This window comes from Juglans microcarpa x Juglans regia, chromosome 6S (genome assembly GCF_004785595.1).
Source record: "Juglans microcarpa x Juglans regia isolate MS1-56 chromosome 6S, Jm3101_v1.0, whole genome shotgun sequence".
Lineage (NCBI taxonomy): Eukaryota > Viridiplantae > Streptophyta > Magnoliopsida > Fagales > Juglandaceae > Juglans > Juglans microcarpa x Juglans regia.
Window position 1 is genome coordinate 11,545,727 of NC_054605.1, and position 11,862 is coordinate 11,557,588.

An 11,862-nucleotide genomic window follows, 5' to 3' on the forward strand; every position below is an offset into this window, starting at 1 on the left:
GTGGAGGTATGGTGGACCCCTTCTCTCTCTCCCCCCTCTCTCTCTCTCATGCTTAGAACTCTTCAAAACTATAAACAGACAAACCATCTTAAGTTCCTATCGTCGTCTTCTTCGATCTTCATCACCCTATCCAAAGATTCCAAACCCTAATCTCAGAGAGCGATGGATCCCAATCCGAAAAGCTTCCCGATCCTCTCCTACGTCATGGCCCGACTACCTTCTCTCGGACCCAGACCTGCTGCTCCCACCTCCGAATTTGACCTTGAACAGCAACCGACGCCGCACTCCAAGCCACCCTCAGATCCTTCTTCCTCTTCGTGTCAGGTCCGAATTGAGGACGACATGCCTCACTTGACCCACCCGGGGGTCCTGGCCTCTATGACCCGCGCCATCTCCGACGTCGCCCAGACCCGATCTGTGCTTTATACCCTGGGCCCCCGCCCCGACCACGAGGCTGTCGACAATGCCAGGTCCAAGCTCGCTGAAATCGAAGCCAACCTGGCTAAACAGCTTGAGGAAATTGTGCTCTCCCCCCGCCCGGCCGACGTCGACCGCCTCCAGTGGCGATCGCACCTCGCGGAGCGTGAGGACGACTATAGGAGGTCGGCCGATAAGGAGAAGCTAGCCTTCAAGGCGGTGCTCGCGGTGGACGAGATGCACGACGCTTACGAGAAGCTTCTGAAGGAGGCGGAGGAGAGGCTGGAGAAGATTTACGAGACGGCACAGACCACGGCGGGGGAGTATTCTCCGGAGGATGAGTTCCCGCCGCAGACTGAGGAGCCGAACGAGGAAGTGATTGGGATTTTGCAGGCGGCGTCTGGTGAAGGATTGGAGCAGGTCGATTTGTCGGGTCGTAGGTTGAGGTTCTTGCCGGAGGCTTTCGGTCGGATTCGGAGCCTGGTTGCGCTTGACATTTCGAGTAATCAACTTGAGGTAATTTTACTATTTTCTTGTTAGCATAATTTTGTGTAGACCGTACGGGCTTGGACTATGCAAATTCTGGTAGTTGTATGCTTCATTCAGCAGGACTGTGACTTTATTAGATGGACAGGATGTATACTTTTATTTTTTGTTGTATTTTTAACATAAGTTTTTGACTGGAATATGTAATGGGTGAATCAAAATGCATTAATCCTTCTGAAAAATGATAGCCCCTAGTAGTGAAACGCGGTTGTGTCCACAAAATGGACTTACAATTATTCTTGGGTCAAGGCGTCTGACTCATGTGGGGACTATTTAGATGGTACACGCTGGATGTGGCCGCATCATTGAATTCCTTTCTAGGCTCAAAACATATTTTTAAGCCTTTCTAAGCTTTAAACATTATTCTAGAAGCAGCTGCAGAATGATAATCTTGTAAGGGAAGCCAAAAATAGCCTCTTGTTCCACAAAATCCATACAAGAAACTATTTAAACAAAGAACACAAAATCGCAGCTGTTCAGACTCATTAAAAATAAAACATATAATCTTAACTTGTTCAAAGGCTTTACATATGGTGAGGCTTTCGTCATGAGCGCTTAGATATAAAATTAAGTGCCCTGTTCATGTTTTGTTCCCTTAAATCAATGGCAATTCGTTTTGCTATATTTAGCTGCTTTTCTGGTGTAATTTCTCATTTTTAAAGTTCCGTTTCTGGCATAATTCAGTGTCTTGGTTTGCAAATATCCAAAGTTTGATTATTTCATGTCCATTTCTACCTTTTGGTGTGTTGTTAAAATTTCCATTAAATTTTATCTTCTGATTGTCGTATTTTCCCTTCCATTCAATTGAATTCTGGGTGAAAGTAACAGGTCATCCCTGACTCGATAGCGGGACTAGAAAATCTTGAGGAGCTTAACGCCTCAGCTAATTTTTTGGGGTCTCTGCCTGACTCAATTGGCTTGTTACAAAAACTGAAAATTCTGAACGTCTCAGGAAACAAGCTGGGTTCCCTCCCTGACAGTATCTGTCATTGCAGGTAATTATCAAAGCAAAAACTAAAGAAAAAAATAGTGCCATATTCTTTTCCCCTTTTCCTTTCTTTTATGATATGTAGTTGTCTTTCAATATATATTCAGGTCATTGGTGGAGATAGATGTGAGCTTCAACAACCTGACATATTTGCCAACAAATATTGGTTATGAATTAGTAAATCTAAAGAAGCTTTCAATACATTTGAACAAGATTCGTTCCCTTCCCAGTTCGGTGTGTGAGATGAAGTCTTTGCGCTGGTTGGATGCTCACTTCAATGAGCTCCATGGCCTTCCTCTTGCGATTGGAAGATTGACTAATCTTGAAATTCTCAATCTTGGCAGTAATTTTAGTGACCTAAAGGAACTCCCTGACACATTTGGTGATTTGACAAACCTCAAGGAACTTGATCTCAGCAACAATCAAATCCATGCTCTTCCTGATACATTTGGTCGGCTTGACAATTTGACCAAACTCAACTTGGAACAAAATCCTCTTGTAATTCCTCCAGCTGAGGTTGTGAGTGAAGGAGTTGAAGCTGTCAAAGTTTTTATGGCTAAATGGTGGCTTGAGATACTGGCGGAGGAAGAAAGGAAGAGCGTGCTTGAAATGCAAGAACATGCCCAGACCGGATGGTTGACTCGCAGTACCTCATGGATGAAAAATTATGTTTCAAGTGTTTCGGATTATTTGGGGTCTCCCAGGGGATCTCCTAGGGACCCTTATCTTGATCAGCAGCTATGATGCTGATAAATTTGATTTTGATGTCTCACTTTCTTTTGCCCAAATGTGAAGCTGATGTTACGCCTTAAGGTCAAAGAGATGGCCATGATCTGCTGCAATCTTCTCACTTCCTATTTTTCACTACATCCAGTCAACCTTCAGGGTGGCTGAGCATCTTCAGATTTTGTTCTCTTTCCAGTTCAGTTGTTTGCGTATAAGAGTTTTGTAGGAAATCTAATAGGTATGGCCTGCTGTGACTTTTATTTTTTATGACAGTAGTTGATTTTGCTTATAGTTGGACATCCAGTATAATCTGGATTATCAGAATTTTTGCACCCATTTTTTTGCAGCTTTCACCACTTCAAACAAAATTGTCCAGCTCCTTTCCTTGGGGAACATCATGCTATACGGCAGCCATGTTGACCTGCAATATCATGCTACAGCAGGCGATAAACTGTCAGTGCTTTTTATTTTTTATTTATTTTACTTTTATGCACATTTTGGCTAACAGATGTCCAAAGATATTATATTATATATGATTGAACTGCATGGTAACAGTTTCAATAAAATCATGCAATCAATTCTATTTATGGATGAAAGCATTCGGTTCTGGATATTCCATCCTTCTCATAGGAAGATGATATGCAGAGATTTATTATACAATTCCAAACCAACCTAGAAGCACTACCATTTTTATACGGGTGGAATTATCTGTGGAGGTGGGGGAGAGTTTTATGGGGGTGTTGAGTGATGCCTAGGGAGCTTCGGTTTGTTGGATAGGTATCTATTTTAATGTACAACATGAGATATTTTTTATCATTTCACTTGTCAAAATATCATATGTTTTACATTGAATAGATGCTATAGGCGTTGGTCTTGTATATGTCCTGTTTACTTGGGCTTTTGTCTATTCTCTTGATCAATAAAATCTTATTTACCGATTAAAAAAAAAAAAAAAAAGAGATCATATTTGGCAAGTCGTGTACATTTCTTTTGAAAAAAATAGATAAATTTGGAATCTATATAAAAAAAATTATTTTTTAATGGTAGATTTTACTATTTTTTTAAAGAGTGCATGATATTTGCACACTCTAGGACTGAATTTAGCATTACTCAATCCAAACTAAGCAGAGTTTTTTGTGCACGGGCAGCGTGTTATCCTCGATAATTTCTTGGAAGTGTGTTGGTAATCATGTCCTAAATGTCTTCAAGATCCTTTGGATCAATTGGCAAAACTTTGGTTTCTCCCTAAGAGAACCAAGGATCTAATCTCCCATCTTCCATGTATAAAAAAAAAAAAAAAAAAAAAAAAATACATATATTTATTGGACAAGTCCTAAATGTCGTCATTAATTTCTGGAAAAACTAGTGTGTTTTTTCTTTTCATAGTTCGAAGCATTTCGGTTGACAGGAGCAGATATAATTCCTGTGTCCCTTCTTCCCTAAACGGTTAGTGAGTACATTGGAATGAAAGAAAAATATAAGTAAATTTAAATTGGATAAATATCTAGTGTGAGCTATTAAAACAAATAATACAAATTTAATATATGTGACTCAATTTTTAAATATATATATATATATATATATACACACACACACACACACACAGACACACAAAATATAAATTAATTTCTTCATTTTTTAATTAAATATTTTAAAATTGATCAAATTGGTCCTTTGTTAGAGTTCGATTAGTAAACTAGAAGCTTCACATCAGCAGAGTGTAGTTTGATATGAGAGCTCCAAATGCTCTGAGAGTAGCATAATTTTGGATTTTTTTAAAACACATTATTATTAAAAAGAATATCGGAAATTATTTATCCCAACAAATCATCATTTATAGAAATACTTTGACTACAAAATGATTACACAAAAATTAACTTATTCCAAGCAGAATGCTTAACAAAACTCATCTTCTCATTTAAGCTCTCTTTAGGAATATTCTTCAAGAGTTTCATATTCATAAATTGAAATACAATAAATGGGAAAAAATATTAGAAAATTGAAAAAAAAAAAAAAAACTGTAGTTTATGACTATTGTTTGTCCACAAACAGTCGTGATATGATGAGTGGGAGTGCCATAGAGGTGGACACTGGAAATGTGACCAGAGGTGTGGGAGGAATACTGGGAGCCCTCCCAGTTGATTCTGATCCGTCACTCTGTGTATTAACCAATATTCTCTCATATGATGTTGATTTTACTCGGAAAAAGATTATATAACCTTTTAAGATTGGGAAGAGGTAGCAGAGGCAATTCCATGCTCTCCATCTCTGCCTAACTCTATGCAAGAGTAGCTTGATTTTGCTTTGTTGGACACTGGCCGATAACTATTTGCCTTGATGAACTCAGTTAATTATTATTATTTTATTATTGGCATTGGGTGTTTGGACTTTGGAGTCCCGATTAATATTGGAAGTGCATAGGCCTTGACAAAGAATTTCTTGCAAGTCCACATAACACAATGAGTAATTTAATATGAAATTCTCCCGATTTGATGATCCTAAATTCCTAAGAGTGTGAATGCAGAATTTTGAATCTAGGACATCCGGTTCATTCGCTCACCCCAAAGACCACTGCGGCACCCCCTTTGGAGTTTGATGAACTCGTCTTCTTGATTTAGGGTGACTAAGAGCATTGACATCGGTCTCTTCAAAATGAAGGAATCTTCAAAATTTGAATGGTTTGTGATTAAAAACATTGCATTGGATTCGGTAAAACAATCAAAACTCCAACTTTGAGCTATAGTGCATTTACTTTCATCTCTATATTTGAAGACGAGAAGTGTTATACGGCATCCACTGTAGTGGTGCACACAATGCACACACTACGTGGATGCCTCTCATCCAATTTTTTTTTTTTTTCTTCCTTTGGCTTCTCTCTCTCATCTCTCTCTCACCAGCGCCTCTCTCCCGTCTCTCTCTCTCATCAACTCTCTCTCATCATCTTCGCTCTCTCTCTCATCTCTGCTCTCTCTCTCTCTCTCTCTCTCTCTCTCTCTCTCTCTCTCTCTCTCTCTCTCTCTCGTCTTGCTCTCTCTCTCATCTCTGCTCTCTCTCTCTCTCGTCTCGCTCTCTCTCTCATCTCTCGTCTCTCTCTCTCTCTCTCATCTCTGCTCTCTCTCTCTCTCGTCTCGCTCTCTCTCTCATCTCTCATCTCGCTCTCTCTCTCATCTTTGCTCTCTATCTCTCGTCTCGCTCTCTCTCATCTATGCTCTCTCTCTTGTCTCGCTCTCTCTCTCATCTCTTGTCTCGCTCTCTCTCATCTCTGCTCTCGCTCTCTCTCTCGTCTTTCTCTCTCTCTCGTCTCGCTCTCTCTCATCTCTCGCTCGTTCTCTCTCATCTCCACTCTCTCTCTCTCGTTCTCTCTCTCATCTCTGCTCTCTCTCTCGTTTTCCCTCTCAAACATGTGGTGTATATTTTGACACCTAATGTGTGCAAAATTGGCTTCAATAAACAGTGGCTTCTATATATAATATTTCTTTGAAGACACACTGTTCTTGGTCTATTTCTAATATTTTTTACAAAATCACTTCTTCCAACTTTCAGATTAATGTTATCACAGTTTTAAGTATTAATTAAGATTAATTAGGTTGAGAAAAAAAATAAGTTAAGAATCAAATTAAATTATTAATTAACATATGGTTAGTATATTTGCAAAATATGAAAAAATAAATTAAAAATATTATTATTATAATATTATTTTGACTAATCCAATATGAGGTTATGACTAGAGAGGTTTTGGATTTATGAAAAACATGTATTTTTCATCAAATTTTGGAGATGGCTTTGATGAAGCCAATGCAAATGCTGTAATTAAGGCAACAGTTTATCTTTATGCTAGTCTTAAATGAGTATTTTTTTTCTTTGTTAAGTGATATGCTTGATTGGGTTTATATTTCCTCTTGAAAAATACTCTAGCCACAAATAGATTACACAAAAGTAATCTCACAAACTGATGTAGTATGATGTGATTCGTTAGATTGTAAAATTATTTTTATTACAAAGTAGATCTAATGGATTACATGAATCCACGTCAATTTGTAGGATTACTTTTGTATAATTTCTTTCTAACTGTTACAATACTAAAAAAGGTATGTGACCTAGCTCAAATTCGTTGTTTATTTGTTAACCTTGTAAATAAATATTTTCATTGATTTTTTTTTTTAGTCTTTTTTATTTTCTTGCTAGCATTCATCACCTTAACCTTACAAGTACACATAATTTGTGAACTAGCATAAAATGGGAATGCATGGAGTGAATGAAATTTAAACAAGTAGGCCTGCTACCATGAGCGGGCAGTCGGCCACCTTGCCCCTCGCACTTGCATGGGTAGGAGGTTGCATATGGACCCCAGCATCTGGCCCTGTCACCCGCTCAACTGTCGGGCAGACAAATGTCCTTGCCAACCCGTCAGGAATATGCCAAACGCCCCAAATCCACAAATCTATAATCAAACTTAAAGATTCTCCTGCCAAATCTATACATCAAACCTCAACTACACAAATCTAACAAAAATAAAAACAAAAAAAATACATAGATCAAACCTGAGATACCCACAGGCCAGGACATGACCCATGGGTATCTCATGGAGAATCTGAGAAGAAAAAGTGGAGGAGAAGAGAAGAGGAAGAAGAAAGCATGCTGTAGGGTTGGGGTCCACAACGAAGGAGGATATGGAAATGGGATTTGGGGGGGGGGGGGGGGGGGGGGGGGGGGGGGGGGGGGGGGGGGGGGGGGGGGGGGGGGTGGTTTGAAGAGAGAAGGAAAGAAAGAGATGGGAAGTCAGCTAAGGTTTTTTCTTCCCTTATCCACCCCTGTGAGGGAGAGAGAAATGCGGGGAGGGGATAATTTACCCTAAAAGGAAACGACGTCAATTTGAGTCTATAACTCTCTAAAACAATGTCATTTCATTCTAACTTTTTTAATATAATGTGTGTGTGGGGGGACCGCACGGACAGGTGAAACCAAGATGGAGCCAAGGCCCAGCTCGACACCCACCCCTGGTCTTTTTGCATCGGTGGGCACCTTCCCGTCTTCCCGCCCCCATCGGGGGCCGGGTCTCAAGCCTATAAACAAGTATATGTTATGGCGTGTTTGCTAATTTCTACAACATAGTTGGCATGGCCAAGCTATCAGATGTGAAATCAAGCGCTTGCCTGCCTTGCAGTGTACTCTGCTAAAACTATAACTTTACTAGTTATCATCCGGCACATAATTTTTCAGATTTTCTCAAACTTTTTGTGAGCATCATATTTGTAAAACATAACCATTTACAACATCGTCTCACTCTCAGAATTTCCTTAGCCATTCAAACATTATAAAATAGAGAGATTTGTGACGAACCCAAAACTGTGAGACACAGGCTTAGGACAAATTCCTTAAAATTTAACTGGTTCGAAATAGGTTGGGATACAAACATTTAAATGATGGACTCAAACAAAGGCAAATTAATGTAACGACTAATTATTTTAGTGAACAAAGCTTGCCAGTGATTTATTATTCGTGCAACACAAATCTCCAATCTCCCAGCTGTAAGGCATTTACGTTTTCTGCAGAGATTTCAAACAGGAAAGCACAACCCAAATGCATTCTCTTGGGGGCAGGGGGGGAGAATGCTAAATACTACACTCCCATATCGCTTTGACGTGGCATTGCCCCTCAACACTTTATTTTTATTTTTAAATTAAAAATAAATAAAAAAAATGATCTAAGGGTTAATTAATGGACAATGGCATATCAATACAATGATATGAAAGTAAGCCTAATATATAACATAACTCTTAAGACAAATAGTATAGTAAATACTTGATGATTCAATATTACTAGTTAGCAGTAAATCTTGTTCTACTGAAATGATCAATTATATAATCTGAAACTTCTAATACCCGATAATTCTGGGTTTCTTGAAGCTCCTCAATTTTCCAATGGGGCAGAGATAAGGGATAATATGATTTTGGCCTTCAAAACTTTCCGGGTCAGCAACTTCCACCTTGCATCATCCTTCTTTTCCTCCTGCTGCATTCTCAACTTAAACTGCCTGTCACATTCCCAGAACATCAACATCAATGACAATCAATGATGCAAATAATGCCGCATTCCATGCGATTGCCATTGCAGATAAAAAGAACACCATGTCAACGACAATCAATGGGACATAGTTCACTAGAAAAAGACTTGCAGGCGGACTTCCGAGACCCAAAATCATGTATTTTTTAAAGCATAGGTACAATGCATTACATGTATGACGAGACTCTTTAGATGTACAGGTCTGACTCTCCAAACCCACAAAAGTCACCTCTAGTTCATAAAATGGAGTTGTACCTACTAATGAAGGTTATAAAACACTTGAGCTCCCAAGCAGAAAAAGAGAATAAGCCTACTATATCCAAACCAGATAGTGCCAAACTCGTGTTGACAATGAATTGTCTGTGGTCTATTGTAATATTCGGATTATGTAGTCCCTTTTTTTCCTGCAAAGCCCATACAGGACCCCAGTTTTGATCAGAGGCTAGTAAAACCTAATAACATTTATAGGAGATTAGGTTTCTTTAGAAATCTTAAGATCTCTAGACAGATGGATCAAGATTCTTTAAAATTTTATATTTCAAAATTTTTAATATTATTATACAGATTAATAAAATGAATTATTAGCATTATGTACAGCAAAGGATTAATTACCTGCAAAGAGGAACTCTGCACGAATCAGGCCGGTCACAGATTGATGAGTGCAATCTTAGAAGCTGCCACAACCGCTTGCATCTTAAGCACCCGTCATTTACCCTCTTCTTACACATGGCAAAATGATGAATCAAGAGCTGGACACCTTTACATGTGGAGAACTTGCTACAGGGTCCCTTCATTTTAGTTGGCTCCATGTCATACGGCCTAACAATTGTGCACCCTCTTGTGCATATGTGTTCTAAACACTCCATTGCCTCACTGAGTTTTAAATATGTTGTCTGGTCCTCCTCCTGCCTTCTTCTTCTCTTCTTCTTTTTAAGCCTCATTTGTACACAGATGCTCAAAAATTCCGGACGCCTTTCCATCACTGCATGCAGATCACCATCTTCATGAAGTGCTACCACATCACCTTCTAGATCATAATATGTCAGGACAAGATCAGCATCAGGAGGTAATTTTAAGCGACTGAGGATCTTTGTCCTTAAACCCAATATGTCAATCCCCAATTTTCCATTGTCATCAACATCCACACTAAACGAGTCGCAAGGAGCATCTCCAAATCTAACCTGTACAGCCACAGGTACACAACTGATCACTATTTCTTTATGAAGCATACATTCTCATCTATCATTATATTAGATTCAGTACGTTTAGCCCATAATATACACAATTAAAAAGAACACGAATAGTGACATATTCACAACTTTTGATCCTATTAATGACAAAAAAATAACAAGAAAACTAAAAAATGGTTGAAGAAAATTGCAGAAGCAGTCTCTACGGGCATTTCCATGGTCAGTGCAAACAAAATTAAAGAGGTATCCAAAGTGGCAGATCCTTCATCCCTCGTTATGTTTAACCTCTAACTTCATCGAACCTGTAATCACTACCTAGGTTTGAAGCATGAGCCTCTATTCAATGAGGCATAAATTCTACAAATTTTACTGAAATGAACCACTCCAATTATGTACCACCACCAAAACCGACTAAATCAGATCTGCAGCTCATTAAGCATTAATATTTACAAAAGCATCCACGTTCTTAAATTAAGCACTGGGTCATGCAAACAAGTTGTGTTACAGCCAGATACACTATTGAAGAACACATTCGTAAAAGCCAGAATGCATATAGAGCTCACACATGCCTGTGCGTATAACCATATACCGAGTTCTAAATCGGAAGTCCAACTATTTAGAAGAAAACCAAAATCTTTCTTTATAAAACAATTTCCACTACCATAGAGTATAATATCCATATTTGATTATATATTCAGCTTTTTATAGTCTTCTCGAATTGTCAGCAACCAAAAGAAAAAAAAAAAAAAAAAAAACATTGCTACTTCTTGCAACAGAAAACCTGAATGTTCCTGAAGTCAAACACAGTATCTGTTTCATGACGCACCTTCAAATTCAATTTATTTCCTACATTTTCTTGGCAATCAAACATAGCATAAAATATAAAACGAACGACCCCTAAACAAAAACCCTCCCCTTCTCCCAACCTCCTTGCATTAATTAAACATCAAATCGGACTACAAACAAATAAAAAGGAATGCAAAGAATGGCACCTTGATAAACTGCTCCATAGCTCAGAAACAGAGTCCAGGTGATCAACAGATACATCGCAATCCACGAGACCCTAACCTAAATGGAACACATCGTGAACGAAAAATCTGATTGCGAAGTTTAAAATTTAAACGGTTCCAAATACTGAAACTTCTTTCCACCGTCAGATGTTGTCAGATCTGAATAATCTACTATTCTAGGGCCATCTAACGGCAACAGTGAACCCATTTTTTTGTTTCGGTTAACTACCAGTTGCAGGGAATTCGACGTAGGATGATTGGGGTATCTTTCAAAAGAATAAGAGTGCGTTTGAATGTTAAATTGAGTTGAGTTGAGTTGAGTTGAGATAAAATATTGTTAAAATATTAATTTATTATTATTTTAAAATTTAAAAAAATTAAATTATTTATTATATTTTGTATTAAGATTTAAAAAAATTGTAATGATGAGTTGAAATGAGTTTAGTTTCCAAATGAAGCCTAAGATTATATATAGTCGTAAAATGTATAGTATAATTACTTTAAAAAAGAATAGAGTTCATCACTAAAAAATTAATTTTTCTTTATAAATTCTGTATTTATTTATATTTTTTAAAATAATCGTTTATCATTTACGTATTATACGACTGTTAATATCATTTTTCATTTTATAATAAAATTTAAGATCTCACGAAAATAAATGGATCGTAATTTAATATGGTACCATATATTTGATTTATAATAAAAAATTTTTATTTATAATTAAAGTATCAGATTTTATAAATTTATTTTTATAAAATTTATTTATGTATGAACAATTTATATTTTTTCAAAAAATCTTTTCTAACTTGAGATAATTAAGTAAACTCAAAAGATTTAAATTAAAAAGTATTTTTATAAGATGATATAACCATATAATTGTGAAAAAAATGCAGATATATATTTTTAAAAATTAAATAAATTA

At 37.5% G+C, this 11,862-nt stretch overlaps 2 protein-coding genes across 4 annotated transcripts; one reads left to right on the plus strand and one right to left on the minus strand.

The window, feature by feature from the left end:
• The first annotated feature begins 14 nt into the window (after positions 1 to 14).
• On the plus strand, positions 15 to 3,616 carry LOC121237290 (plant intracellular Ras-group-related LRR protein 9-like). 2 transcript variants are annotated; one of them, XR_005934894.1, is made up of 4 exons: positions 15 to 933; positions 1,792 to 1,958; positions 2,059 to 2,915; positions 3,025 to 3,616. XR_005934894.1 is itself a non-coding variant. In XM_041133971.1 (3 exons), the coding sequence occupies exons 1-3, from the start codon at positions 163 to 165 to the stop codon at positions 2,693 to 2,695; spliced, it is 1,575 nt and encodes a 524-aa protein (XP_040989905.1). In that variant the 5' UTR covers positions 15 to 162; the 3' UTR covers positions 2,696 to 3,616. The 2 variants fall into 2 exon arrangements, 1 of the variants encoding a protein (XP_040989905.1); XM_041133971.1 differs by having other exon boundaries at positions 2,059 to 3,616.
• Positions 3,617 to 8,482: 4,866 nt separating this feature from the next.
• LOC121236841 (BTB/POZ and TAZ domain-containing protein 2-like) lies at positions 8,483 to 11,179 on the minus strand. Of its 2 annotated transcripts, none has more exons than XM_041133315.1 (3): positions 10,923 to 11,176; positions 9,353 to 9,921; positions 8,483 to 8,711 (listed from the first exon to the last, which is right to left on the minus strand). In XM_041133315.1, exons 1-3 carry the CDS (start codon positions 10,938 to 10,940, stop codon positions 8,588 to 8,590), a joined length of 711 nt encoding a protein of 236 aa, XP_040989249.1. In that variant the 5' UTR covers positions 10,941 to 11,176; the 3' UTR covers positions 8,483 to 8,587. The 2 variants fall into 2 exon arrangements, with proteins under 2 accessions (XP_040989249.1, XP_040989250.1); XM_041133316.1 differs by lacking the exon at positions 8,483 to 8,711 and adding an exon at positions 8,753 to 9,144 and having other exon boundaries at positions 10,923 to 11,179.
• Between the last annotated feature and the right edge of the window lie 683 nt (positions 11,180 to 11,862).